The sequence below is a fragment of the Oryctolagus cuniculus genome, chromosome 20 (genome assembly GCF_964237555.1).
Source record: "Oryctolagus cuniculus chromosome 20, mOryCun1.1, whole genome shotgun sequence".
NCBI lineage: Eukaryota > Metazoa > Chordata > Mammalia > Lagomorpha > Leporidae > Oryctolagus > Oryctolagus cuniculus.
The window spans coordinates 9,011,490-9,038,940 of NC_091451.1; the positions used below are offsets into that span (position 1 = coordinate 9,011,490).

The window sequence follows — 27,451 nt, forward strand, 5'->3', positions numbered from 1 at the left end:
GTTGTGGGCAGTTAGGGAGTGAATCTGTGGATGCAACATTGTCTCTGTCTTGCAAACAAATAAATAAACATTGTAAAGGACACAATTCAATGCCATTAAATAATGGGAGGCATACAAAGGTTTCCCTGGGAATATCCCCAGCACAACCTGATGGACTTGTCTGAAATGGTGGGAGGAGAGACCAGTGCCCACGGTCTATGTCAATACCAGGAGTCTATAATTGACGCTTTCTTCTCTTTCGATTTATCATCAATATTCTGGGAGAATAAAGCTGACATCCTGAAGATGACCATCCCTCCCTCGATCATAGATGCCACAAACTCCTTGGGTCCAAAGCGAACCTGTCTTTATAAAAGGGATGAAAGGAAATAAAGCCTGCTCGGGTGCTCATCCCTGAGGATGCGGGTGTGTGAGAACCCCAGCAGCTCCGCACCTTCCCTCCCTGGCAGGCGTCAGAGACCTCCATCTGTGAGACCTCAGAGACACTCCGTACTGCATTTCTTCCTATCGAAACCCCGCACGATAAACGCCCTGTGGCGACCTCGTCCTTCAGTGGGGCAGGAGCCACACAGAAACCAGCAGTGGGATTGTTGGCTGTGTTTTCCAAGCTGTCTGTGATGAGAATCTAGCAGCTGGGGCCAGCACTGTGGTGTATCGGGTAAAGCCACTGCCTGCAGTGCTGGCATCCCATATGGGCACCAGTTCGAGTCCTGGCTGCTCCATTTCCACTCCAGCTCTCTGCTTTGGTCTGGAAAAGCAGTAGAAGATGGCCTGGGAGACCCAGAAGCAGCTCCTGGCTCGTGGCTTTGGATGAGTGCAGCTCCGGCCATTGCGGCCATTTGGGGAGTGAACCGATGGATGGAAGACCTCTCTCTCTCTGCCTCTCCTTCTCTCTCTGTGTAGCTCTTTCACATAAATAAATAAATAAATCTTTAAAAAAAAAAAAGAATCTAGCAGTTTCTTCATGGACTACTCAATTCCTTTCCAGTGCTCCCCACATGACTTCTCCTTCATGAAAATGACTGTGTCCCAGGAATCCCAAGGCATCTCAGGCGTTCCTTCAGCTCATGCGATGATGTTGCTTAAAGACAGATAAAGGTCAGAGACAAGTTCCAGAGATGGAAGCCTGAGGTCACGCATTGTGCCAGTGCCAACACTGTTAGCCAATTTGGTTCTTTCCCTGGCAAGCCAGGCCCCAGCCGCTCTGACGCAGGTCTGAGTTTCGTGGCTTCCCAGTGGTAAAGGAAGAGGAAGCTCTATACCCCCAGCGGCACAAACTAGGAGAGGACTGCAAGATCCGTCCAAAATGGAATCAAAGTATAAGTTTTTGAAATTATTGCATACTTTTAAAAAATATTTTATTTATTTATTTGAGAAGTAGAGTTACAGGCAGTGAGAGGGAGAGACAGAGAGAAAGGTCTTCCATCCATTGGTTCACTCCCCAGATGGCCGCAATGGCTGGAGCTGTGCCGATCTGAAGCCAGGAGCCAGGTGCTTCCTCCTGGTCTCCCATGGGGTGCAGGGCCCAAGCACTTGGGCCATCCTCCACTGCACTCCCGGGCCACAGCAGAGAGCTGGACTGGAAGAAGGGGAGCCAGGACTCGAACCGGCGCCCATATGGGATGCCAGCGCCATGTGCCACAGCACTGGCCCCTGCATACTTTTTTTAAGAGGATGCATTTTCCCATGAACTTTTTGAGGACCCCTCATTTTGAGCTGATTTTGAATATTTTTGCACCAAAATAAACATTTTTTATTTCTATTTCTCCATGAACTTTGGAAGTCACTTCATATTTCTTACCAGGTGCTATCTCCCACATTTAGCTGCTGAGAACTGAGTGCTAAGGAGGATTCTCTAGAGACACATTACAGGATATTCGTTATTTCCAAGCCTGACTAATACCCCTCTTTATCCTGGATACACACTATCTTTGTATTAAGTGCCGGGGCAGGTGTTTAGTGGTTAAGATGCCCGCACACTGCATCAGAGCGCCTGGGGATGACTCCCGATCTGGTTCCTGTCTCCAGCTTCCTGCCAATGCACTGGGAAGCAGTGGTGATGGCTCAAGGGGTTGGGTTTCTGCCACCCCTGTGGGAGACCTGGACTGGGTTCAGCTCAGCTCCGCACTGGCCATCGTGGGCATTTGTGGAGTGAACCAGCAGGTGGGCATCCTTTCTGTCCACCTTTCAAATAAATCAATTTTAAATTTAAAGTTAAAAAATATATAATCCATATATTTAATACATAATTGTTAAAAAGGATTAGTCTTCGGTAGTTGACAAAGATAAATGAAATACCACTTCTCACAAAAATTCTTCCACCTTAAAAACAAAAAGCTCTTGTCACACAGACATAGGTCCGCAAATCGCCACACAGAGAAAGTCCCCACGCTCATTTGACAAAACTGGAACTTCTTTATGCTTCTGGCACAGATGGAGATCAAAGAGATGTTTGCTACAAATACCGCATTAAAAACAGAAAAACCAGGGCTGGCACTGTGGCGTAGCAGGTAAAGCTGCCTCCTGCAATGCTTGTATCCCACATGGGTGCAGGTTCAAGTCCCGGCTGCTCCACTTCTGATCCTGTTCCCTGCTAATGGGCTGGGAAGATGGCCCAAGTGTTTGGGCCCTACCACGCATGTGGGAGACTTCCCCATTTGGCCTGGCTCAGCCCCAGCTGTTGTGGCCATCTGCGGAGTGACCAGGAGATGGAAGACCGCTCTGTCCCTCTTTTTCTGTAACTCTGCCTTTGAAATAAATGTTTAAATCTTCAAAAACAGAAAACCCTTCACACTGCTACCTACACATAAAATATCACAACCTCCGGTCTTAGGGAACTTACAGTCTAATGAGGGGAGAGGACGTCAAGGGCCGTCACTTTAATAAAATTGCATTCAAAAAGCACCAAATACACAGTCCATGGTTTTCTGTTGTCTGCCAACACACGCCGTGGTCTGTGAGTCAATGTTCATTTCTGGAAGGCGTTCACGCCACTACAAAGTCCCGGTAGGAGCCTGAGGTCAGCTCCATGCCTTCTGGGAGCCCCAGTCCTGGCGCAGGGCTGCCCGAGGGCCCCTCAACCCTCTCACTACGGGATCTTTCGAGACCTTTCTTTTGGACTCCCTGTAACTGTATTTTCTAAATTAGAAAAGCCAGGCTCTAGGGTCTGGAGTGGGCCCTCTGCATTGCTCCAGCCCCATGCTTGCCTCCTCTTCCTCACTCCCTGTGGCTGACCCACCACCCTCTGGCTCGTTCTCTTGAGAAACCATCCTCCACCAGGGTGGGAGGAGAGAGGGTAACAGCAAAGCCCCTTGACCTGGCTGCCTGGTGATAGACGCAGGGCACACTCGTGGCTAAGAGCGTGGTTCTCCTGCTGTGTGTGTGTGCAGGCAAGCGGGAGTCCCGCCCACAAAGCCCGGACGGTGGAACCTGCCGGGTCTGATGACAGCTGAACCCACAGGCGTGCACACACTTTACTTCCTGTAAAGCTTGGGAACAAAAGCACGTTGTGCTCAGGCCTCCAGAAGCGACAAAGGTCTCCACAGAGTGCACTCAGGTAACCTCGCCGCCTGTGTGAGCTGAGACGTCCGCCTGAGTCAGCGCTGAGCCACGCGACTGCTCACGGAGGCCTGACCTCTGACCCCGGCATCAGCGGCGCAGTGCGTGACACTCGCCAAGGCCCTTCCCTTTGCCTTTCTGGAACTGGACAAGGGCAAAGCCCGGCCAAACCTCAGCAGCGCTAAGGAAACGCATACTTTCTTCGCAGACACAATTATCAGCATTTGGGGACCACTCAACGCGCTAGCCCAGGAAACTTGGTAACACACTAACAGAAAACATGCAGTGTTTGTTCCAAGACCATTAAAAAAATCTTCAAGGTCAGCAAGCGGGAATGCTTGTATTTATTCTTTACCCAAGAGTGTATCTTTGTATATATTTTGTTAACCTCTGAGGATACTGCCGATTTAATAATCTATTCTCTGAGAGTAGACCGTGGGCCTGTTTTTCATTTGAAGCCTGCATTCAAAGCTTACTTCAAAAAGTTCATGAAACATGGAATTAAAAGGGGCTGGAGGGGGCCTGTGCTGTGGTGCCTGTGGCGCTGGCATCCCATATGGGCGCTGGTTTGAGACCTGGCTGCTCCCCTTTCAATCCAGCTCTCTGCTATGGCCTGGGAGAGTGGCGGAAGATGGCCCAAGGCCTTGGGCCCTTGCACCCACGTGGGAGACCCAGACGGAGTCCCCGGTTCCTGGCTTCGGTCTGTCCCAACCTCAGCTGCTGCCGGCATTTGGAGAGTGAACCGGAGGAGGGGAGCTCTTGCCTCCGTCACTCTGCCTTTCAGGTGAGACTGGGGAGTGGCGAAGCGGATGCTGGCAAGGACCAGCGCAGGACAGTGGTGTTGCCTTCAGAGTCTGACCACGGATGAGAAGCAGCTTGTCCTGTAACTGCCAAGCTCTGGAGGAGGGCTGGGCACAAACACCCCTGCCCCAGGTCTTTAACATCTACAGGGAACTTCAAAAAGTACAAGGTGGACATCCGGTCTCGCAGTTAAGATGCCAGCGAGGGTACCAAGCCTCCCATCGGAGTGCTTCCATCGGAGCCCCAGCTTGGCTCGGTTTCCTGCTTTATGCTAACATGCACCCGGGAGGGAGGGCAGCAATGATGGCTTAAGCAGTTGAGGTCCTCCACCCGCAAAGAAGACCTGGATGGAGTCCCTGCCTCTCAGCTTCAGCCCTGATCCAGCCCTGGCTGTTGTGGGCATTTTGGGGGAGTGAACCAGCAAAAAAAAAAAAAAAAAAAAAAAAAAAGCCAAGGTAAAATGGAATTAAGAGATACATTTATCTTGGTGCAAAAACATTTCGAAATCTAGGCATAGTTTTTCACTACAAATATTTTCCCTCGAGCTTTTTGAAGATCCGTTTACACATGTGGATGGATCTCCAGGACCGGCGTGGCTGCCTGAAACCACGGATAATACGGAACCTTGTACATTACTGTTTTTTCCTACCCTACACACCATAACAGAGATAACTTTGCAAAGTGTATGAGATTAACAACAAAAGCCAATAATATAGTAGAACAATTATAACAGTATACTGTCCATCTAAAACTTAGGACTTATTTCTGGAATCTTCATTTCATATTTCTGGGCCATGACTGACTGTATGTAAATGAAACCTTGGAAAGCAGAGCCACAGATGAGGGGGGCTAGTGTACCAGTGGCGTTCACATGTTTTAAACCCGTCTTCACGGCACCTAACACTCCAATGGCACAGAACTCGAGACCGCAGTCCTTGGGACATACATGGTTAATAACTGTGTCTGATACTGCAGCGTTACCAAAAGGCACCATCTGTAGACACCCCTGTAAGTGACCGGCCTCAGAAACGCCGGTCCTACTTTATGGCTGTGAACTTGGGGAGAGCAGATGCCTGGGGGTGAGGAGCACACGCACCCTTGCAGCTTCCTCCTGCGGCTAAGGTTCCTGGTGCAACAGGAGAGCGTCCCCTCGGGGAGTGGGCTGCATGTGGAAAGGTGAGGCTCCAAGAGGGAAAGGCGCTTCCCAACATGAAGCAGGAGAAAAGCGGGCGTGGCCGGACCAGGGCAGGCAGGAGTCAGGAAGCCTGGGTTCCCGGGCCGTGTTCCTGTCCCTCCCCCGTCCTCCGGGACGGTTTCCTGTGTTTTCAGCGCAGTTCCGTGGCAGCAAGTCCACTCACACTGCTGTACCACCAGCAACCAGCACCCTTTCCGTTTCTGGAACTTTCTCTGCTTCCCAAACTGAAACCCCATGCCCTTTAAACACAAACAGCACCTCCCCATCTTCCCGCAGCTCCTCGAACCAGTCTACTCTCTGTCTCTGACTGTGAGTGCCCCACTTACACAGAATCGCATTTTTCCTTTGAAGATGGCCCAAGTCCTTGGGCCCCTGCAGACCTGGAGGAAGCTCCTGGCTCCTGGCTTCAGATCGGCACAGCTCAGGCCATCGGGGCCATCTGGGGAATGAACTGGCAGATGGAAGACCTCTCTCTCTGTCTCTCTCTCTCTCTGCCTTTCAAATAAATAAATAAATCTTTTTAAAAAAAAGTCCTTCCTTTTTATGGCTGAAGCATATCTAATTGTCCAGAAATATCACATTTTGTTTATCCACTCATCCATCAGTGATCACTATTTTTTTTTTTTTCATGTCACAGCTGCAAACATGGATGCACAAATATCAGTGAGTCCCTGCGCTTCAGTCCTTTTGGGCACATACCCAGGCACGGAGCTGATGGATCACACACCACTTCCACACTGGCAGCCCTACAGTACATCCTCCTCGGCCACGCACAAGGACTCCCCCCCTTTTTTTTTTTTTTGCTTCAGTTAGGTACCGAACAGCCTTGGATGCATCACGACTTCTCATGCCTGCGTTTTCGCATCTATAAAACGAGGGGGTGGAGTGGACGCTCTCTACGGTTCCTTCTGGCAGGGAAAGAGCTACATTGTCCTAAGGAAGCCCAGTTGCCCTGAGAGCCACCAGAGGAGCTTGTACAGCGTGAGATGGAACCTTGAACCCTCCTCCACAGGGCCAAGGGCAGCTTGGCCCCGCAGCTCTCCGCGGTGACACACTACTCTGTTCCATCCCTGCTCCCAGTGTCCCCCACACACGGACATACATGCAGGAACCTGCAGGGCTGCACGCCCCAACTGCACAGGTGACGGAAATGATGCATGGCCACATTACTCCACACGCCCAAGGTTGCACAGCCACGAGCCAAAGAGCTAAGGTCTGCCCGTGGCCAGCTCTGCACTTGAGCGAGGGTCTTGAACACCCCGATTCTGACGATTTCTCCTGCCCAGGGTTTCTCCCAGCCTGCTTCCCCGTTCACGTTTCCTTTTCAGTGTCTCAGCCCTTGGCAATGAGCAGCAGCATGCCCTCATCTGCAGCATTCACACATCTGAGGATACACCCGGAGGATGAACCCTACGAAACGATCGAGAAGCCCTCTCGCTGGACGCTGTTTTTCAGTGGTTTTCTGACAGCTTCCAAGTGTTTCCAGAAAATTACTTGGAAGACACATTTCCTCGCAGGAAGAAGAAACCGGAGAGGTTTGCATCCGTCATGGTTTGTGTCACAGCCGAGCTGTCCCCCAGAGGCCCACAAACGCGGCTTGGTCCCCACAGTCTTATGCTAACGTTGAATGGATTCACATTAGCGGGGCCTTTGGGAAGCGACTGGACTGGGTTAGGTTGCCTGGGCGGAGGCTCCAACATAAGATCACCATGGCTTTACAAGGAGAAATCACACAGGCACGGAGCCAAGCAGTTCCCTGTCTCTGCTTCCTGGCTCACCGTGTGATGCTCCTCACACACCCATTCTACCATGCTGCCCTTACCAGCTGCCAGGGCAACGGGGAGGCCCGAGTTTAGAAATTAAGTTGAGAAGCTGAGAGACAACAGATCGACCCACTGTCACTCCCCAATTGCCTGCGATGGCCTGGGTTGTTCTGGGGCAGGAGCTGGGAGCTGAGTTCTCCATCCAGGTCTCCCACGTGGGTGGCAGGAACCCAATTGTTAAGCCACCACTGCCGCCTGCCAGGGTCTACATGAGCAGGATGCTGGAGTCAGGAACTGGAGCCTGGAATCAAACCCAGGCACTATGATATGGGATGTGGGTGTTTTCACTACTAGGCCACCAATCATGGACTGTGCACCTGCAAAACTGGGCTGGACCAAATATTCTTCTCTCAAGTTAGCTTCTCTCAGGGATGTTAGCTAACACAACCTCTATTACTTCATTTAATCTTTTTTTAAAAAAGATTTTTTTATTTATTTGAGAGGTAGAGTTACAGACAGTGAGAGGGAGAGACAGAGAGAAAGATCTTCTGTCCGCTGGTTCACTCCCCAAATGGCCGCAACGGCCGGAGCTGCACTGATCTGAAGCCAGAAGCAAGGAGCTTCTTCCGGGTCTCCCATGTGGGTGAAGGGGCCCAAGCACTTGGGCCATCTTCCACTGCTATCTCAGGCCACAGCAGAGAGCTGGATCAGAAGTGGAGCAGTCAGGACTGGAACCGGCACCCATGTGGGATGCCAGTGCTGCAGGTGGACGATTAATCTACTACACCACAGTGCCGGCCTCTCATTTAATCTTGACAACGATAAAACATGGATTTTATTACTTCTATTTCAGCAGCAAAGACGCCAAGATTCAGAGAGGCAAAGCAGCTCACCAGGGTCACATGGGGTGAGAGCCTGGAGCCCCTGCTCCTTGCTATGGGGAAGATCCTCTCCCCCTGCAACTCTGCCCCTGGGCCCCTGCGCAGCCCTGGCCAGAACATGGAGTGCCCTTCAGGAAAATCAGTACCAGGTAAAAGCCATGGAGCAGTGCTGGCATCCCATATGGGCGCCAGTTCTAGTCCCAGCTGCTCCACTTCCTATCCAGCTCTCTGCTATGGCCTGGGGAAGCAGTAGAGGATGACCCAAGTCCTTGGGCTCCTGCACCTACGTGGGAGACTTGGAAGAATCTCCTGGCTCCTGGCTTCGGATCGGCGCAGCTCCAGCCATTGTGATCAATTGAGGAGTGAACTAGCGGATGGAAGACCTCTCTCTCTCTCTCTGCCTCTCCTCTCTCTATGTAACTCTTTCAAATAAATAAACAAATCTTTTTAAAAAAATCCAATGAATCTGCAGCCAGATCTTCTGTGTATGGTCCACAGAAGATGTTATTAACTATCCAGATGGCCCTTGGCAAAAAAAAAAAAAAAAAAAAACAACACAAAAAACAAAAAAACCAGTTTCCCCACCCCTGATTTATATAAAAGAAGCAGCTAAAGTGATCAGGTTTATCTGGTGCAGGAGAAACAGTGTTAAAAATTCCAAGTAAGTGTCCACCTGCCTATGCCCAGGCTGCCTGTCCTCGGGGCTGGGGAAGATGGGCTCCAAGGGGTGAGTCTCCGTTAGCAGGGGCGAGGTCTCTCCGGAGGTCTCAGTGTCACTGCCGTGGGATTGAGGACTTCTGTCAAAAATACGTAGAGAAAACTCCAGGGAAGCTGACGGGAGGGGACAGCCCCGTCCTGCGGGTGACAGGACCTCTGAAGGCTGCTACTACACCCGCGGCTCACAAGGGATGAGGAATTCATCAGAGAACATCAGGCAAGGCTGCTAAGCCCTGAACAGAGGCTGGTAGGGTTTCTCAAACCTCCACCGGCTTTATTTCCCACCCTTTTTGGTACCAAGATTGGGCACTTTTACACACCAGGGCTAACGAGGGAGATCTCCCCATGACTAGAGCTAGTGTTCTCACGTCAAAGAGAAACTCCGGGGTCCTTGTCTCCCACATGAAAAATGCTAACCATGCACCTGCCCCATATAAACCTGTTACTACCGCCCAGTAACTGCTGCCGCACAGCTCCGGAATCACAGAGAGCCAGATTCGGGGTCACAGAACTGGGGAGAGGCGGCCCGAGTGCAGCGCGTTGGGACTGTGCCATGGGAGGCTACGTTATCAAGGTTAGCGGAGGAGACGTCTTCCAGGAAGCTAAGAAACTTCACGCACAAATCCACAGAGGGAAGTTCTACTCCACTTTCCACTCATGAAAATTATTCCAGCCTCATGCTTGCTTCCCTCCGTCTAAGATTTCTACTGAATTATACCAACATGAAAGAGTTTCAAAACCAATTGAGGGAACTGGGGTTAAAAGATGAATGTTTTTTGGCACAAAAGCTTTTAAGATCCAGGCTCAGTTTTCCCATGATACATAGTTTCCATGCACTTTTTGAAGACTTCTTGTAAAGCGTTCTTAAGAAAAACACCCTGGACAGGAGACATTTGGTTGTATTCCAAAGTATCTTTTTTTTTTTTTTTTTTTTCTCTGTGTGAGGGCAATGCTTTCTGGACTTCAGGAAAGTTCCGGTTCCCGAGCCTGAGACCAAGTGATGAATTATGATTCACTCTGGCAATATTTGCCCGAGAACAATTTCTGTGATTATTTCTCTTTTAGGCACACAGAGAATTCTCAGGACAATAATGCCTTCAGTCCCGGGATACAGTGACCCGCATACAAACGCTCGCCAGATGGCACTGAGCATAAGACCGGAGGTTTTTAAGGAGAGGCGAGTCTTTCAACAAGACAGCTAATATTCCTCTGGAGAGGAGAGAACTGAGGAAAGTAATTCTTACTCCCACAGATACTACTCAACAGAGAACGCACTGTTCCGGGGTTTCCTACTTGAAGAATGCACCTGCTATTCGTCTTTATACCCTCACTGCAGAGAGCAGGTGAAAAACACATGCGTTCTGAAGTCTGCTGACATGGTTACAGAATTGACCCAAATTACAGGTGCTTTTGTGTTTTCACCACAAAGACCTCAAATCTGCTTCTTTCTCCCTTCAAAGTAAGGTGTTTGGCACAATGCCTTGAGTGCACCCCGAGAGGACGCTGTATTACATCACTGCACCTGAGCAGCAGGCTTGGCATCTGGCTTGCGTAAGGCTAGCACGGAGGCCAAAGAGACCTGCAGAGGTTTGGAAAAGCCTCCTCCAGCCCTCAGGGAAAGGCCCCACCATCCTCTTCCTCAGATGTTGCTGACGGAGGCAGAACGGGCATCAGGACAAACTGGGAATGGCATTCAGTCGCCCCAACACCCTGGTGCCCCCTCACTACAGGAAAAGGGAGCATCGATTCACCTCAAGTCACAAGTGCTAGAAAGACTCAATAGGCGGGCACCTCAGGAAGTTCGTGGAAAATGGAATTAAAAGTTTATTCCCGTGCAAACAAACCCTTGAGACCCACGCAGAATTTGTTCAGTATGCAGTTTTCAAAAGCTTTCTGAAGACCCCCTTATATGTGGGATTTCAACATTTTTTTCACACCCAAATAAATTTATATTTTAATCCTATATTCCATGAATTTTGTTAATACCCCTGTCCTGGGCAATCAACTGCTATTGTGGCTGGCCCAGAAATAACGCTCGCATACGAGAGGAAGAAAGCCGGTCAGAGGCTGGTTGTTTGACTCTTATTTTTAGATAACGCAAACTTTTGTTAGTGCTAGCAGCTTACTGGCGGGGGTGGGGGTGGGAGCCAGACTCACAGATCTGAGGATCCCCGTGGCGTCCTCGTGCAGCCAGGTCGGGTAGACAACTTCGTCGTTCAAGATGGCCTCAAAGAGGTCGTCCTCGTTCTCGGCCTCGAAGGGGGCGTGGCCGCACAGCATCTCGTAGAGCAGCACGCCCATGGCCCACCAGTCCACCGCAGGCCCATACAGCATCTCCTGGAGGATCTGTGCGGGTGGGGTTGGGGGAGTGGGAGAGAGGCCTCGTGTGTCTGAGCAACGGACACCGATGCCCGACGGGAACAGACACACCCAGGTCCGAGGAGGAAGCCTCCTCCTGTGGCGGCCCCCTTCTCTCACCCCATCCCTACAGGGGGTCTGGTCTCCCTGTGGCCAATCAGGGGGACCTCGCTTTAGGGCCTGCTTAGGCCAAGGTGATGGCACATGCAGATCCAGTTAGATTAGAGTGTTCTGGACATACGAGGGGACTTCAAATGCTTGTGGAAAATGGACTTAAAAGATCAATTTCAGGGCAGGAGTGCGGTCTAATGGTTAACACGCCTGCATCCCGTATCAGGGTGGCTGGGTTTGGGCCCGGCTCTGGTTCCTGACTCCAGCTTCCTGCCAGTGCAGACTCTGAGAGGCACTGGTGATGGCTCAAACAGCTGGGTCCTTGCCAGCATGTGGGAGACCTGGGTGGAGTTCCTGGCTCCTGGTTTCGGCGTGGCCCACCCCTGGTCACTGTCGGCACTGGGGGGTGAACCAGCAGATGGGAGCTGGTTCTCTCTTCTGTGTGTGTGTGTGTGTGTGTGTGTCAGCTGGTTCTCTCTCTCTCTCCTTACCAAACTGGGAATGACATTCAGTCGCCCCAACCGCCTGGTGAACCCTGACTACAGGAAAAGGGAGAGCCCTCACTCTCTCTCCTTACCAAATTTGTATTGGTACAAAAATATTTTGGAATCCACGCATACAAGGGATCCATCAACAGTTCTTGAAAAATGAATATTACGAAAAGACTGTGCATGGATTTCAACATTTCTCGGCACCAAAAACACACTTATCTTTAAACTCTGTGCTCCCACAGACTTTTTGAAACGCCCATTATGGCAACACAGAAGGAGGAGGAGTCCGGGCTCACGCCCGCATGGGGAAAGATTCGGGAGCTTTTCTGTAGCTCTGCTCAAGGAGACCAGAATTAAATTTCCAAGGAGAGACAAAGAAGAAAAAAACCCAGTGGAACGGCTATGAGCCCAGCACACACTGTCCTCACTGAACGGCCGAAGTTTCCTTAAGGCTCTATGTGTGTGTGTGTGTGTGTGTGTGCTGTGCGTGTGTGTGCGTGTGTGCATGTGTGAACTAAGGCTCTTGTTTAGGGGAGCCCAGGAAATGTCCAGCCGCTCTTCACCCAGTGAGCCCTAAGCGAGTCTGGAGGCGGCGCCCCCAGGGCTCAGGCACACAAAAGCAGCAGGTGGCATTTCCGGTCAGGGTGACGGCAGAGCCCAGGTTCCAAAAGCCGCACTCACCTCGGGGGCGATGTAGTCGGGCGTGCCACAGAACGTGGCCGTGGTGACCCCGTCACAGACCCCCTCCTTGCACATCCCGAAGTCGGCCAGCTTACAGTGACCCTCGTGGTCCAGGAGCACATTGTCCAGCTTCAGATCCCTGAAAGAAAACAGCAGCAGCGTGTGACAGTGCAGCAGGGCCTGGGGCCAAGCCATCCCCGCAGGACGGGCTCACGGCACAGGCGACCGGACCATGGTGTGGTCACACGTGGCCGCGTGAGCCTTCTGCACGCACTTGAAAAGGAACGCGCCCCTCTGGGCTACCTGGGTGAAAACTTCAGTTAAGTCTCAGCTGCTGCCTCGTGGTCCCTGGAGGATGGGTCTCAACAATGGCTTAATCGCCTATAAAACCGAGGGCAGAATGTTGCTTTTCACCCACGAGAAATCCTCCCAGGCCACGCCCCGTCCTCCACTCTAGCACCCATGTCTGCCCGCCAGTTCACCAGCAAGAGGCCCGTGTGCCACGGACTGCAAGTGCAGGCCATCTTTGTCCGCAAGGTTACAGCTACAACAGGGAGACACGAGTGAGGGTACTTTAAAAAGTCCGTGGAAAGTACGATTAAAAGGTAAGTCTATTTTAGTGCAAAAATTCTGAAATCTACGCATAGGAGGGGGTCTTCAAAGAGTGCACAGAAAATGCATAAGAAACTGTGTGGGAATGGGTAGTTGGGTTAGGACGGCTACGTTACACATCAGAGCACCTGGGTGCAATTCCTGGCTTCAGCTCCTGTCTCCAGCTTCCTGCTATTGCACAACCCAGGAGGCACAGGTGATGGCTCAAGTAACTAGTTCCTTCTACCCATGTGGGAGATCTGGGGTAGGGTCCTGGCGCCCAGCTTTGCCCTTGGCCTTGGCCTGGCCCTGGTCATTGTGGGCATTTGGGGACTGAACTAGTAAATTAGAGCTTGTCCTCTCTCTCTCTCTTTCTCTCCCTCTGACATAAATTTTTTTTTTTTAAAAGCTATGCATGGACTTAAACTTTTTCTTGCACCTAAATAAACTGATCTTTTAACACCACTTTCCATAAAGTTTTCAAAGTCCCCTTGTGTTTGCTAGACTGTAAGCCCCACGAAGGTAGGGAACAGGTAGATGTGGTTTCAACATTAAGTCTGACACAAAGCTATGGGTTCCACAACCACGGATCAAAAATATTGAGGGGAAAAAACTGCACGTGTCCTGAGCACGGACACGTGTGTCTCTCTGCGTGGTTATTCTGTAAACATCACAGCACGACAGCTATTTGCATAGCAGTTAGCTGCACTGGGGATTCTAAGTAGGCGGCCTGCAGGATCATATGCAAACATTGCCGTGCTTTATACAAGGGACTCGGGTATCCCACGATTCCGGCATCCACGGGTTCCTGGAAGCAATCAGACACCAAGAGACGACCGTGGTACCTGTTTTATAGAGAGACGGAGGCAGAGGCAGAGGGCGGGGCTTGTACCAACTGCTGCATGATACAAATGGCACCGTGCAAACCACCTGCTGTGAGGACAAACGTAAGAGGGATCGGTCATTCCTCCCTGTGGCAGCCGAGGGTGGCAGCCTTGGCAGAAGCAGAACTGAGCCAGGTTTAAGAGCACCAGGCAGAGTCTCCTGCGCACAGAGGGGGTCTAAGGAGGCGGCTGTGGGGCGGTGCCCGGGTGGGCTCAGGGGACCGTGTATGGAGTGAGGTTGGAGAAGGGCCTGGCACAAGAGTATGGGGTCCTGAAAAAAACCTCAGGTTCTTACTACAGAGGGAGGCGAGGTCCTTGGAACTGTGTGATGAGTCCTGACTACCGTGCTAGGGAATTTTGATGTTTAAGTATCGGACAAAGGGGCCCCAGCAAAGCCCCCTACGGCAGGGAGTGAGGGGTTCCTGGCTGAAGAGGCACACAGCAGCCAGGGTGGGTGAGGTGGCCCGGGGCAGACTGGACAAGGCCTGAGCTGGGCAGTGAGAAGGGAACTGGACAAGGCCTGAGCTGGGCGGTGAGGGGGCAGACTGGACAAGGCCCGAGCTGGGCAGTGAGGAGGGAACTGGACAAGGCCTGAGCTGGGTGGTGAGGAGGGAACAGAATGCGGGGCTCAGAGGGGAAATCAGGCAGAGCTTCCCCATATGCAGAACCAGGCCTGAGAGGTGGCAGCCACGCAGAGCGGGGAGGGGGAGCCTGGAGGTTGGCTTCCTGCCTCAGGTGCGGTGGGTTGGTGGGGCTTGTTCACAACCAGGAGAGGGAACATGGCGGGGACACATGGCCCCAGGTTCCCCGGAGGCCCAGACACAGGCAGCCCAGGGCGAAGGCATGCCCCACCCGTCCCCCAGCCCCGAAGGAGACACCCCATGTGAACTGTCAGTGATGGAATGGACTGTGGTGGAAAGCCCTCACTGTAGGGGTGGGCTCTCGGCTGCCGAAAGTGTGCACGAGAAACAGCGCGCTGGTCGCATACGGCCTCCCAGCACTGGGTTCTCCCATCACCCTCAGTGCTGTAACAGAGGGTGGCTGGTGGCCAGGGCAGGCTGGGCCGGAGTCCTGCAAACCCACGTGGCTGCAGGCCTCCACAGCACAGCTTGAGGGGACGAGAGGAGCAGCCTGGAGATGCATGGCCGCTTGGCTTCATAAAGGCACCGTGTGCTGCGAGGCAAGCCACGTGGGCTTCTCGGTGAGCAGGATGGACGCCAGGTGACCGTGAGGTCTCCCTGAGCTGCAGCCCTGTAGCCAGTGCCGTGCTATGGCCACATGGGCTACACAGCCAGGAGCCATGGCAACCCCCGTGTGCTGTGACACCTGTACAGTGGTTCGCGTGGCGCACTCACAGTTCCACTTCTCATCCTAGGTCTGCTGAGCTGCCTGGCCCCCGGGGAAAGGCTGGTCTCCGTGCAGCCCCCTACCCTCCAGCGGGCCTGGGAGGCAGGTGATGACAGGACGTGTGTCACCAGTTCCCACACTGAGCCCTGAGAGGTGACTCAGAGGCAGTGGTATGACCCTGCAGGCCCTGCAAGCAGGGGGTCCCTGGAAAACACCAAGCGACGTACAGCAAGTCCAGTTCTCCAGGAGGCCCTGACAGGTGCAGGGGAAGGCAGAAGAGCTTTCCCGGCACGGGGAAACACACTGAAACACAATGGGGTCCTTCTGCCAGCTCTGCTGTGCTTCGGCGGCCCCAGGGCCTCGGGGGAATAAGGCACAGGTGCGCCGACTACCTGTGTGCCCACTTGGGCAAAGCAACCCTTCTCCAACCTGAAACCAAACCACCTGGCCCCTAGCTCAGCCTCTGCCCATTCTCCATGCAGGATACCCCTCCCTCACGGTGACCTTTTTTGCAAGGGGGCTGGGATTTGTGGAAGCCACACACATAGGGACACACACATGCATGCTCACACACTCATTCACACATGTGTGCACACACACATATGAGCAGCATATATTTAACCCACAGGAAGTAGCCTTGCAGGTGCACAGGTCAGGGTGGGGGTGGGGCTGAGGGCAGTGGCAGCTGTGTCAGGGGAGGGAGCCACTTCGGGCCGCGCAGGTGCTGTCGCCTGCTCTTCCTCCTTGACGTGGTTTCTGACTCAGGAGGCCAAATTAGCCCCGATCACTTGGATCCTCTGGTGGCAAGCATCAGGGAGGTGTCAGGCTGCAGCGACACCCAATAGCGTGTGGCCCCAGGAGCCAGCAAGGCAGTAGGGAGCTGAGCCCACGAGGCCGAGGCCCGGCGCTCCCGGCCTGTGTGGGCCTGAGTCCAGAGCACTCTCACCCACATTTCCAAGCAAGGTGACTGAGGTTCTAGCTGCTCCTGAGGCTGCTGGGCCTGCTGAGGTCTCGGAAATGTCTTCTTGGGCAAGAGAGACAAGCGCGGACAGAGACCCGCACCGGACTCAGGGCTGCCGGCGATTGCACAAGAAAGCCCGTGACTAAGAGCCCAGGTCGGAGCCTGCTGGCCTGCCCTGGGCCACGGCAACAGCTTGGCATGAGAAAAGTGCTGTGCCATCTCTTCTGTCAGTCACCGTCACACCCCCTCTGCAAGGGACTTCCTGCGGCACAGACACACCTGGGCGGCCCGGGGAGGGGTGGTGGTGGAGGTGTGACTCATCCCGGTCACAGCACACCAGGGCCACCAAGGCAGGTTAGACACCCTAAACCTGACTTCTGAGGCTAATTTTAGACATTCTCAGAGCCAGAGGGGCTTCACACCCGAGCTACCCAGCAGGACAAAACTCACAAACTGGGACCTAGAGGGCTCCATCCAGAGTACAGTCTAATCCCAGGCTCCCAGGTCTGTGCACAGCCCCAGTTTCCACACCTCCCCTGGGAAGTCTGCCCTGATGTCCCCACATAAGACCCACAGAGCCAATCCTACCCTGGGTACAAGCTGAGCCTTACTCCTTCCCAGCTCCAGCTCAGTCCTGCTGCCCCCAGAGATGAACTGGAAGCAGCAGAGCTGTCCTGGCCAACCCAGAGCTTGCCTGATTTTTAGGAGAAGGAAGGAAGCTCCCCAAACCCTTTGGGACCCTTGTTCCAGAACAGCAAAACCTACAGAAACCACATGCAGTCCCCCTTCAAGGAGTCCAGAGGAAAAAGGAGGAACCTGAGACATGAGTTCAAATTCTCCACTAGGGAAGCAAGAACCAGGAAACTGAGCCAGCAAGAGCAGAGACAGGCAAGCAGCACCCTCTGCTTGTGCTGGCTGCATCCAAACGCAAGAGCCAAACGTGGACAAGGTTAGTGGGACACAGTCACGGTCAACTTCCACCCTGAGGGTCCATTATACCTCCACTCTTTCAACAACAACAACAAAAAAGCAAAAGCAAAAAAAAATCCACAGAAAAGTCACCATCCAACTCCTGACTTCGATCTGCAATGTGCACAGGTCAGTTTTTGGCCTCGGATGCCAACGTGTAACTCAGCAGCTAAACTTAACAAGGCCACACAATGAGGACTGCAAGTTCATACAGCGCAAAGGCTCAGATCCTGAACCACCACACACAATTACAGGCTCAGCGTTCAGGAGCTCCTGGGCAGTGGTAGTTAATAGCTGCGGCTTTTGTCCTGCACGCACGGGAGGGGTGGACACGTTACTTTATCCTCGCCGCCCGCCTGAAAGGTATATTGTTCTTGCCAGGTGATCGGGGTTACCTAAACTGCCCACAGTAGTTTCAGAGAGAATTCCCAAGTGCTTGCAGACAAAGAAGATTCAGAAACGGGATTTATTTTGTTTCCACCCCGAGCTTTCCTGAGAGTAATGAGACAGAGCGGGCCCGAGTCTCTGTGCTTAGATCACTGGACTCGGCTACTCCTCCAAAAGAAACACAGGAAAGCGAGCTGAGAGCCGGGCCCTGGAGCCAGAATGAGCCGGAATGAGCCAGAATGAGCCGGAATGAGGCAAGAAGGCTGGTCACTCTCCGCAGCTATTTTTAACCTATTTCCCAACTTTTTATCATGGAACACTGCAGACACAGATGGAAGTACAGAGAAGAGCACGCTTCCTGGAATGAGCGCGCAGCTTCCGCAGCTATTAATTCCCGCCCCGTCTTGCTTCAGGTGTAAAGGAGCCTCCAAAAAGTTCATGGAAAATTCGTATTATCTTTCAATCCCACTTTTTTCTTTTTTTTTTTTACCCTCAAGATTTATTTATAATTATTTAATTGAAAGGAAAAGTTACAGAGGGGGGAGAGACACAGAGAAAGGGAGAGGGAGAGACACAGGGAGAAGGGGGAGGGGGGAATGGGAGGAAGTCGGGGGGAGATCTTCTGGTTCACTCTCCCAGTGGCTGCAATGGCCGGCACCGAGCTGATCCAAAGCCAGGAGCCAGGTGCTTCCTCCTGGTCTCCCATGCAGGTGCAGGGCCCAAGCACTTGGGCCATCCTCCACTACCTTCCTGGGCCACAGCAGAGAGCTGGACTGGAAGAGGAGCAACCGGGACTAGAACCCGGCACCCACATGGGATGCCAGCGCCGCAGGTGGAGGATTAACCAAGTGAGCCACACCACCAGCCCCAAAGAACCATCTTTTAACTCCATTTTCCTGTGAACTTTTTAAAATATCTTCACATTATCTTATTTTGTGCTCCAAACAGCCCAGAGACTCTACCCCGAGATACCATGGCTGTGGAGGCGCAAGGTCAACATCTGACTCCTAGGTCAACATCTGACTCCTAGGTCTGCCTCCCACGTGGTGCTGCCCCTGGCCAGTCCCTGTCGTGGCCTGTTCCCTGAGGGGAGAGGACTTTCCATCTGAGAGGAACGGTGACTATTCCAAGATAGCACGATGATAAAGGGACGTTTACATTCATCACTGTGAAATCCATAACCAAACCCTGCAAGAAAAACTTGGTTCTTCCTCTGCTCTGGTTCTTGGCTTGTGCGTGGAAAGTAACAATGAAACCTACGAAGTCCTGGGTGAGAACACACACAACTCCTTAGGGGTCAAGCATACAGAGGATAACTTGCTGCCCTCGTCTAAGGAGCAGAGGCCGGCAGGTGGTCAGGACTGGAAGGTGGGATTACCAAGACAGTGAATTTGGGTTACAAGCTGAGTCTCAATACCAAATCATTTAGGGTTGGCTTGTGCAGGTTTGTACTAGAAAGTTCTTGAAAGGGAAGGCTGACAGTGTCACATTGTTAAAAGAATTCTGGGAAAATCAATGAAATAGTGAAAAGCCCAACATTTGTTGTTTTTTCTTTTTTTCCCAGGGGCGCCATTCATGTAGCATGTAACAAGATATTCAAAACGAAGTCTGCAGCTATGACCTGTGATGCGTGCAATGTAGAGAAAATGCGGCAGTATGCAATGGGACAGCCTGAGCCGGCACTGGGGGAAGACTCCCCAAGAAAGCGCCATTCCAGCTGAGCCGGGACGATGACGGGGGAAGCGGAGGTGGGGTGCGTGTGGCTCGACCAGGGGCTGGAGGTGGACAGCAGGAGCCACATGAGGCCAGGGTCCGGTGGGGCCTTCAGTCTTCTGTCCAAGAGGAAAGTGAAGCCATTGCCAAGTCTTACCCCGGGCAGGGATGGCGTTAGATTTGTGACTTCGCGAGACTCCAGCTCCAGCACAGACAAGGGGCTGGACAGACTGAGCGAACACAATGAGATGGGTTGGGGAGCTTTTTGGAGAGTCCAGGAAATAAGCAGTGGTGGCTGGATGAAGGTGGGAGCGGTGAGGTGAAGAGAAACGGATGGATGCAGAACCGGGGAGGAAGGGTAGTGGGATTTAGTCAGCGGGAAGGCGGGGTCTGTCAGCAGGCTCCTGGCATTTATTCTGGACGCACTGAGCTATTTTTCAGACATCCAAGTGGAGAGGTTTAACATACACACAGCGGGAAGTCAGAGGAAAGACTGGGCCAGAGATAGCAATCTGAGAGTCCTTCCCTGGGTGTGGACCGGTTCTCCTGGGGAGAAGGAGTGGAGAGGGAGGGAGAGGGCCCGGGGCTGCCCCTTGGGATGGGCGGCTCCTCAGGATATGATACCCGTGTTCTCGCTCTGAGGCCACACACACCAGCGATCAGCTGAGTGGGGAACACAGCTGAGGGCCAGGGCGGCGGACCCAACTCCCCTGCGTCGGGCGCGGCCCATCTAAGGTCTTGATAAGGCTTAAAGGGGTTAGAAACCAGAAAACATCAAACTCACACAAGGGCACTTCAAAAACCACATGGAGAATGTGTATTATGAAAAAACTACATGGATTTCCGACTTTTTTTGCACTCAAATAAACAATAAAACCTCCCCCTTTCCTCTCTGTCTCCATCTCAACTACTGGTTCACTCTCTGTTTTTTAAAAATATATTTACTCATTTATTTTGAAAGAGTTGCAGGGACAGAGAGACAGAGAGAGATTCTCCATCAGTTGGTTCATAGTTCACCCCCCAGATGGCCACAATGGCCAGCACTGGGACAGGCTGAGCCAAGAGCCAAGAGTTTCGTCTGTCCAGTGGCAGGGTCCCAACCCCTGGGCCATCGTCCGCTGCTTTTCCCCAGGCCATTAGGAGGGAGCCGGGTTGAAGTGGAGCAGCCAGGACACAAACTCACGCCCATACACAATGCCAGCATTGCAGGCAGTGGCTTTACCTGCTACGCCACAACACTGGCCCCTTGTTCACTCTCTAAATGCCCACAACAGCCAGGGCTGGGTCAGGGCAAGGCCAAGAGCCAGGAACTCAATCCAGGTCTTCCCTGTGGGGGCAGGGACCCAACTACTTGAACCATCACGTGGATGGCTCATCACAGGGCGAGCATTAGCATCAAGATAGAAGTGGCAGCTGGGGTTGAGAACGGAACTGGACCCGGGTTCTGCTGATAGGAGAAGCAGGCATCCTAACAGGTGTCTCAAAACTGGGCTCAATGCTTGCCCCAACTTACTATTAAGGACATTGCCCATGCAGTCTTTCCAGTACTCCTATACATTCACAGTCCCTTAAAGGGTTCTCTCTATGTTAAACTCAAACTCTGCTAAACGATGCGACAGATGCGCTCCAGAGTGTAAACCTAAGTATTTTATTCTAAAAGATATTTGTGGCTGCTTCATCCTTAAAATTAAGAGTAGAATGGCGACATAAACTGCGGGACATCTATGCCAGTTTTGTAAAAGACAAAAAAAGTAGGAAAATGTTTATATTAAAATTTATGGCACTAGAAATTATTTTCTAATTACTAGAGGGGTATTTTCATCATAAGATTCAATCGTTCCTGAAGAAATAATGGGGAGAAAGATGAGGGGTTCATATTCTTCAAATCTTTCCCTTTCCATGCCACACTTACGTGGTATTTTTAAGTAACTTTTTTTTCCACTTAGCTAATGCTTTGGGTGTAGTTATACACTCCATAAATTTGCCTCGCTTTCTGTACTGATTACGTGCAAATCCATTATGAAGAGCACCATAATTTAACTCATCCCATCAACATGAACATTTCAGTAATTTTTTTGCAACTTCAAACAATAAATTTTTAAAAGATTTATTTATTTGAAAGGCAGAGTTACAGAGAGGCAGAGGCAGAGAGAGAGAGAGGGGTCTTCCATTCTCTGGTTCACTCCCCAGATGGCCACAATGGCTGGAGCTGTGCTGATCTGAAGCCAGGAGCCAGGAGCCAGGAGCCTCTTCCAGGTCTCCCACAAGGGTGCAGGGGCACAAGGACTTGGGTCGTCTTCTGCTGCTTTCCCAGGCCATAGCATAGAGCCTGACTGGAAGTGGAGCAGCCGGGATTTGAACCGGCACCCATATGGGATGCCAGCACTGCAGGTGGCAGCTTTACCTGCTATGCCACAGCACCAGCTCCCAAACAATAAATCTTATGGAAGGGACCTGTGCTGTTGGCTTAGCAGGTAAAGCTGCCATCTGCAGTGCTGGTATCCCATGTGGACGCTGGTTCTGGTCCCAGCTGCTCCACTTCTGATCCAGCTCCCTGCTATGGCCTGGGAAAACAGTAGAAGATGACCCAAGTCCTTGGGCCCCTGCACTCATGTGGGAGACCTGGAAGAAGCTCCTGGCTCCTGGCTTTGGAACAGCTCAGCTTCAGCCATTGCGGCCATCTGGGGAGTGAACCAGCGGATGGAAGACCTCTCTCTCTGTGTCTCCTTCTCTCTGTCTGTCTGAAATAAATAAATAAAATCTTTAAAAACAATTAAAAAAATCTTATGGAAGTGCCAATGCTTTGCCAAAGTATAAACAGACGTGGAGAAAGCACTCTCTACAAAGGTTTTACCAATCTGTAATCCCACCAACAGTGAATGGCACTGTCACCTGGTCTTTGCTACTTTATTCAGCCTCCATGTACTCAACCCTTGCCCTTAGTGAAAATGAGCTTGCTGTTCTGACTTCACATCTTGATTATTAGTGATATGAAGCTTTAAGGAAAGTACACGTTTCATGGTCATTCCTGTTTTTCTTGCCTATTTCTATGTTTAAGTCATTTAAAAACTTGTCTGTCTTCTTTATCCTGTTAAGCAGCTCACTGCATAGGATACACAGAAATCATTTGTTCTATTACTGGTAAATATTATTGCCTTTTTTTTTGCATGCTGTTTGTGGTGATATTTTGTATTTCTATGCAGTCCAACCTATCAGTGTTTTCTTTATAGCTTCTGGGTCTCTTGACGTCTTTATTGCAGATTGATGTAAGGCTGAGTGGAGGAACAGGAGAGTGAATCACATTTGCGACATTCTCTTAATTCTAACTATTAGGGAGGGGGATAACGGAAGGGGAAGAAGAAAGGGGAAAGAGAGAGAGAAAAGGGAAAGAGAGAGAGGTTAAAGTCCAGGGCCGGCACTGTGGCGTAGCAGGTAAGGCTGCCACCTACAGTGCCGGCATCCCATATGGGTGCCAGTTCGAATCTTGGCTGCTGCACTTCTGATCCAGCTCTCTGCTATGGCCTGGGGAAGCAGATGGTCCAAGTCCTTGGGCCTCTGCACACATGTGGGAGACCTGAAAGAAGCTCCTGGCTCCTGGCTTTGGATCAGCTCAGCGCCGGCTGTTGCAGCCATCTGGGGAGTGAACCAATGGATGGAAGACTCTTTCTCTCTCTCTCTCTCTCTCTCTCTGCCTCTGTCTCTCTGTAACTGCCTTTCAAGCAAATAAATAAATCTTAAAAAAAAAATGGTTAAAAGTCCACCTCTGGGTGTTCTGCTTCTGTGTGGATTTTCTTTTTTTCTGGTATTTTCTCAATTTTTCACTGGACTCATGCATTATTTTCACAACCAGAGAAAAGTTATCAAACCCATGTCTAGATATTCTGGCTGTAACCCTTTGGTCTGGTTTCTGTACCATTTAAGGCCGTAGTTCTCGAGGAAGGCATGTCGAGAGAATGATCCATCGGCCATGGAATTTCTTTCCCAACCGAGGCTGGCAGTGAGAGCGTTCCTGGCTTGGGCAGTCTGCACGGTGGTGGGTTTGGAATTCTGTGTGAGTTCCCTCCTCACCACGGCAGCTGCCTACAGGGAGGGCTGCACGTGGAACTCCCCGTGGGTGATAGTCGCGTTTCCCCTTGGCATGCCGATCTTTTCTGCAGGCTGACCCAAAGAAGCAGGACACTGGGGCCCCGCTATGGGAAGTGACCTTTCCACCCACTCTCTGTGGCCTGCACCTCTGCTCCTCCGAGTTGACGCTTTGTCTGCGTTTGTGAGGCTGAGATGTTGAACTCCTGCTCACAAAGAAGTGTATGAGCCACCAGTGTGTTCACGCAAAGGAACTCATTTCCAACGACCGCAAGAAGTCAGCTCCCAGGCTAACCTTCTCCTTACAGTGCCATGGGGTGGCGACTGATGGCAAGGACTTCTGTTGCGAGTCTGTTTGTTACTTCCCTGTTAGCACAGGGCCAAGGGCTCACAAAGTCATCCCCGGGGGCCCAGGACTTGGTCTGCACGCAGCCATGATGTCTGGGCTTCAGAGGTAGGCAGCATGCTCCCACTCCACCGCAGAGGAGACCCCAGGAGATCTCCCCTGGCCTCGGCTCATGGTAGGGAGAGATGGACAGAAAGGCGTCTCACGGATCACGGGGGCAAACGCGCTCGGCTGACACGCACAGAGGGTTCGTGGCTCATCCCCTTTGAACCACCAAACTGACAGTTGAGCCTCAAATAGGGTATTTTGATTTTTAATTTTTTTTTTTAATTTTTGGACAGGCAGAGTGGACAGTGAGAGAGAGAGACAGAGAGAGAGGTCTTCCTTTGCCGTTGGTTCACCCTCCAATGGCCGCCGCGGGCGGCCGGCGCACCGCGCTGATCTGATGGCAGGAGCCAGGAGCCAGGAGCCAGGTGCTTTTCCTGGTCTCCCACGGGGTGCAGGGCCCAAGCACCTGGGCCATCCTCCACTGCATTCCCTGGCCACAGCAGAGGGCTGGCCTGGAAGAGGGGCAACCGGGACAGAATCTGGCGCCCCGACCGGGACTAGAACCCGGTGTGCCGGCGCCGCAAGGTGGAGGATTAGCCTAGTGAGCCGCGGCGCCGGCCTTCAAATAGGGTATTTTGATTCCATGCCCCGCTCCCACTCGCTTCTCCCCCTAGAGGGCTGAATTTGTTGGCTAAAGCAGTACATGTTGATTTAGCGGTTCCTTACAATACTTTAATTTTGTAATTGCCATGAAAACCTCTCTCTCCCTGACTCTCCTTGGGAAAAAAAATGCTTCCTATGTGATACCTGGCAGCATTCTGCTCCCAGTTGCACTCAGCAAAGAGGAGGAGGGAGGCAGGACAGAGGGATGCAGAAAAAGACACCAGGAGACCACAGAGCCTCGGCCCCCCTCGGACAACACAGACAGGATGCTGGGGCCAACGGCATGTTGAACCTGCTGGTCACAGGAACAAAGTGGCCAAGCAGGTGAACTCCTTAGGCTCCCCCTGTGCCAGGTGCCAAGTGCAAGTGACCCATGGGAAGATGACCTGCTAGGTGGCTCTGAATCTTGGCTGCAGAAACTCAACAAGGAAATCGAGATTTTCTGACAGCGAGAGCCTCAAGGTAAGGCTGGGGAGGGGTTGTAGTGCAGTTGGTTAAGTCACAGCCTGTGACGCCCTATTGGAGGGCTGGTTCAAGTCCTGGCTGCTCTGTTTCAGATCCAGCTCCCTGCTAATGCACCTGGGAAAGCAGCAGAGATAGCCCAAGTGCTTGGGCCTCTGCACTCACATGGAAGACAAGGAAGAAGCTCTGGGCTCCTGGCTTCGGTCTGGCCCAGCCATGGCTGCTGCAGCCATTTGGGGTGTGAACCAATGGATGGAAAACCTCCCTCCCTCCCTCCCTCCCTCCCTCCCTCTCTCTCTCTTCCTGTCTCTCTGTGTCTCTCTTCCCTTTTCTGTCACTCTGCCTTTCAAATACATAAAGGAAACTTTAAAAAAAAAAAAAAGAGGCATGGGGGATGCTGTGAGCTATAGGTCAGGGACAGGAGAGGTGCGATGGGCCGCCTTAGGGGCTCAGTGCTTACTGGGCACGGGCAAGACCATGACGGAGGAACGACTTCCAGTGAGGAGGAACTAGAGCTGGGTTTCCTCTTTAGCAAAGACTTTCATCACATCCAGGAGTCGCTGTGGATGGGACATCAGGCTCCTACCAGGCTTATGCTGGACACACGGCACCAATACAACAGACAGGTTCCTAGAGTGAAACACGACTGAACCCTGGAGCACACAGGCTCCCCGTGGATGCTGGCCATTGGCAGCTGGATAGAAATACCAGGGAGACCAAGGCTGGGGCTGTCGTCCTCAGAAAGATAAGCCAGATGCTCCAGCTGTTAACGCCAACAGAGTGAAGAAGGCTACAGGGCCTGTGTGCCATGGCTGGTCCCCTCTCAGGGTAACACAGGGGCAGAGGCCCTAGCGGCACCCAGGTCAGCTCCCTGCAGACACTGTTTGACAGACAACGGTAACACCTGCTCTGCTGGGACTAGAACTTTCCCATTGGCTTGGGACAAGCAAGCAGCAGCCATCGCAGCCCCCTGCAGTCGGCACAGGTGGTCTTCTGTGGTGGGATGTGGCGGGAGGGGAGAGGGGAAGGCCTCAGGGCAGACCAGCTTCCGCAGGGGCTGTGCAGGCTGCTTGTGGCTGAACAGAGCCTTTGCCAGCACTAACAAACCCTCATCAGAGGGCCCAGGACGTGGTGGCCACTGCAGCAGATCTTATTCACCTGGTCATCTGTGGCCTCAGCCGAGGCCAACCCTGAGCCACTTAAACAGGACCGTTCAGTGTTCACACATCTCTGAAGACCCCAGAGCAGAATGTACGAAAGACAGAATTTTCTCTCGGGAAATGCCCTCTGGGAGAACACTTCCTGAACATTCCCTCTTTTTTTCCAGCATTTGGTTTTGCAACTAAAGGGCTGAGCTTCCCCCAAACACCATTTAGTTGTTCATTCTTTAAATATTTGAGCACTTCTACGCCAAATGAGCAATGCTTCCAATTTTGTTGCGGTGTTCTCCTTAACAAGAGGCATCTATCATCAAGCCTCACGTGTGAGTCACTGTTAACTTCCTAAGATCCTAGGAGGACACAGAATTCACAAAGCCAGGGAAAGTTCACGCTCCAGCTCATGTGTCTACCTGCCAGCCAAGGGAGCTGACGAAGAGATCTTCTGAGAGACAACCAAGGTTCCTCTTGCCTAAACTCTGGGATAACAAACAACAGCTAATTCAGTTTCTCCGTTAGAACATCAGTGTTGCGAGGTGAGAGACCGTAGTCTGAAGAGCCATCAGCCGTGGCATTCATTCTTGAATAAGAAGGTACTTGGAAAAGTTTATGGAAAAAAATGGACTAAAAAGATAAGCTTATTTTGGTACAAACACTTTTGAAATCCATGATAGGCACTTCTCATGAACTTCTTGAAGACCCTCTGAACACATGGGTTCCAAATTCTTTTTCACCACAATCAACTTATTTTGCAGTTCCTTCTTCCACCAACTTTTGCAAGTGTGCGCCTATGTCCATAGGTACGTTATAGATGGAATTAAAGGCCTTCCCACAGACACGTGGCTCCTTACGGCAATAATGACGGGTCACAGCTTACATTTCCTAGGAAACCACAGCCCACAGTGGTGATCTTGTCTGGTAACAAATCCAGAGTGCCCAGTTCTGGACACAGAGCACATCCAGGTTCATGGCCAAGAATGCAGTTCTGTGCAACACAGAAAGACCCAGGGCGAATTCCCGGCTATGTTCCTAAGAAGCAAAAGCGCCTGTCTGCTTCCTCCAGTCTGCGTCTTTCCCCCACTCCCAAGAGCCCCTGGGGAAATAACTCAACCCACTTCGCTGTCTGTCTGTGTGAGGTTATGGGCACAAATTCTGGACCCAGACTGCCTGGGACTGAGTCTTGGCTCCGCTTTTTATTGGCTGCATGATCTCAGGCAACTTACGGAAACACGCTGTGTTTCTTTCCTCATTAAGGAATGTAGATAACAACCAATCTTGCTTCAT

General features: G+C 51.9%; 1 protein-coding gene across 1 annotated transcript in view; it reads right to left on the reverse strand.

The window, feature by feature from the left end:
• PRKCH (protein kinase C eta) overlaps positions 1–27,451 on the reverse strand; it is a 272,113-nt gene that overhangs the window by 11,208 nt on the left and 233,454 nt on the right. The window contains exons 11-12 of the mRNA XM_051826092.2: positions 12,557–12,695; positions 11,073–11,261 (exon numbers count right to left, since the gene is read on the reverse strand). Coding sequence (XP_051682052.1) covers positions 11,073–11,261; positions 12,557–12,695 — 328 coding nt within the window. The remainder of the gene's footprint in view (positions 1–11,072; positions 11,262–12,556; positions 12,696–27,451) is intronic.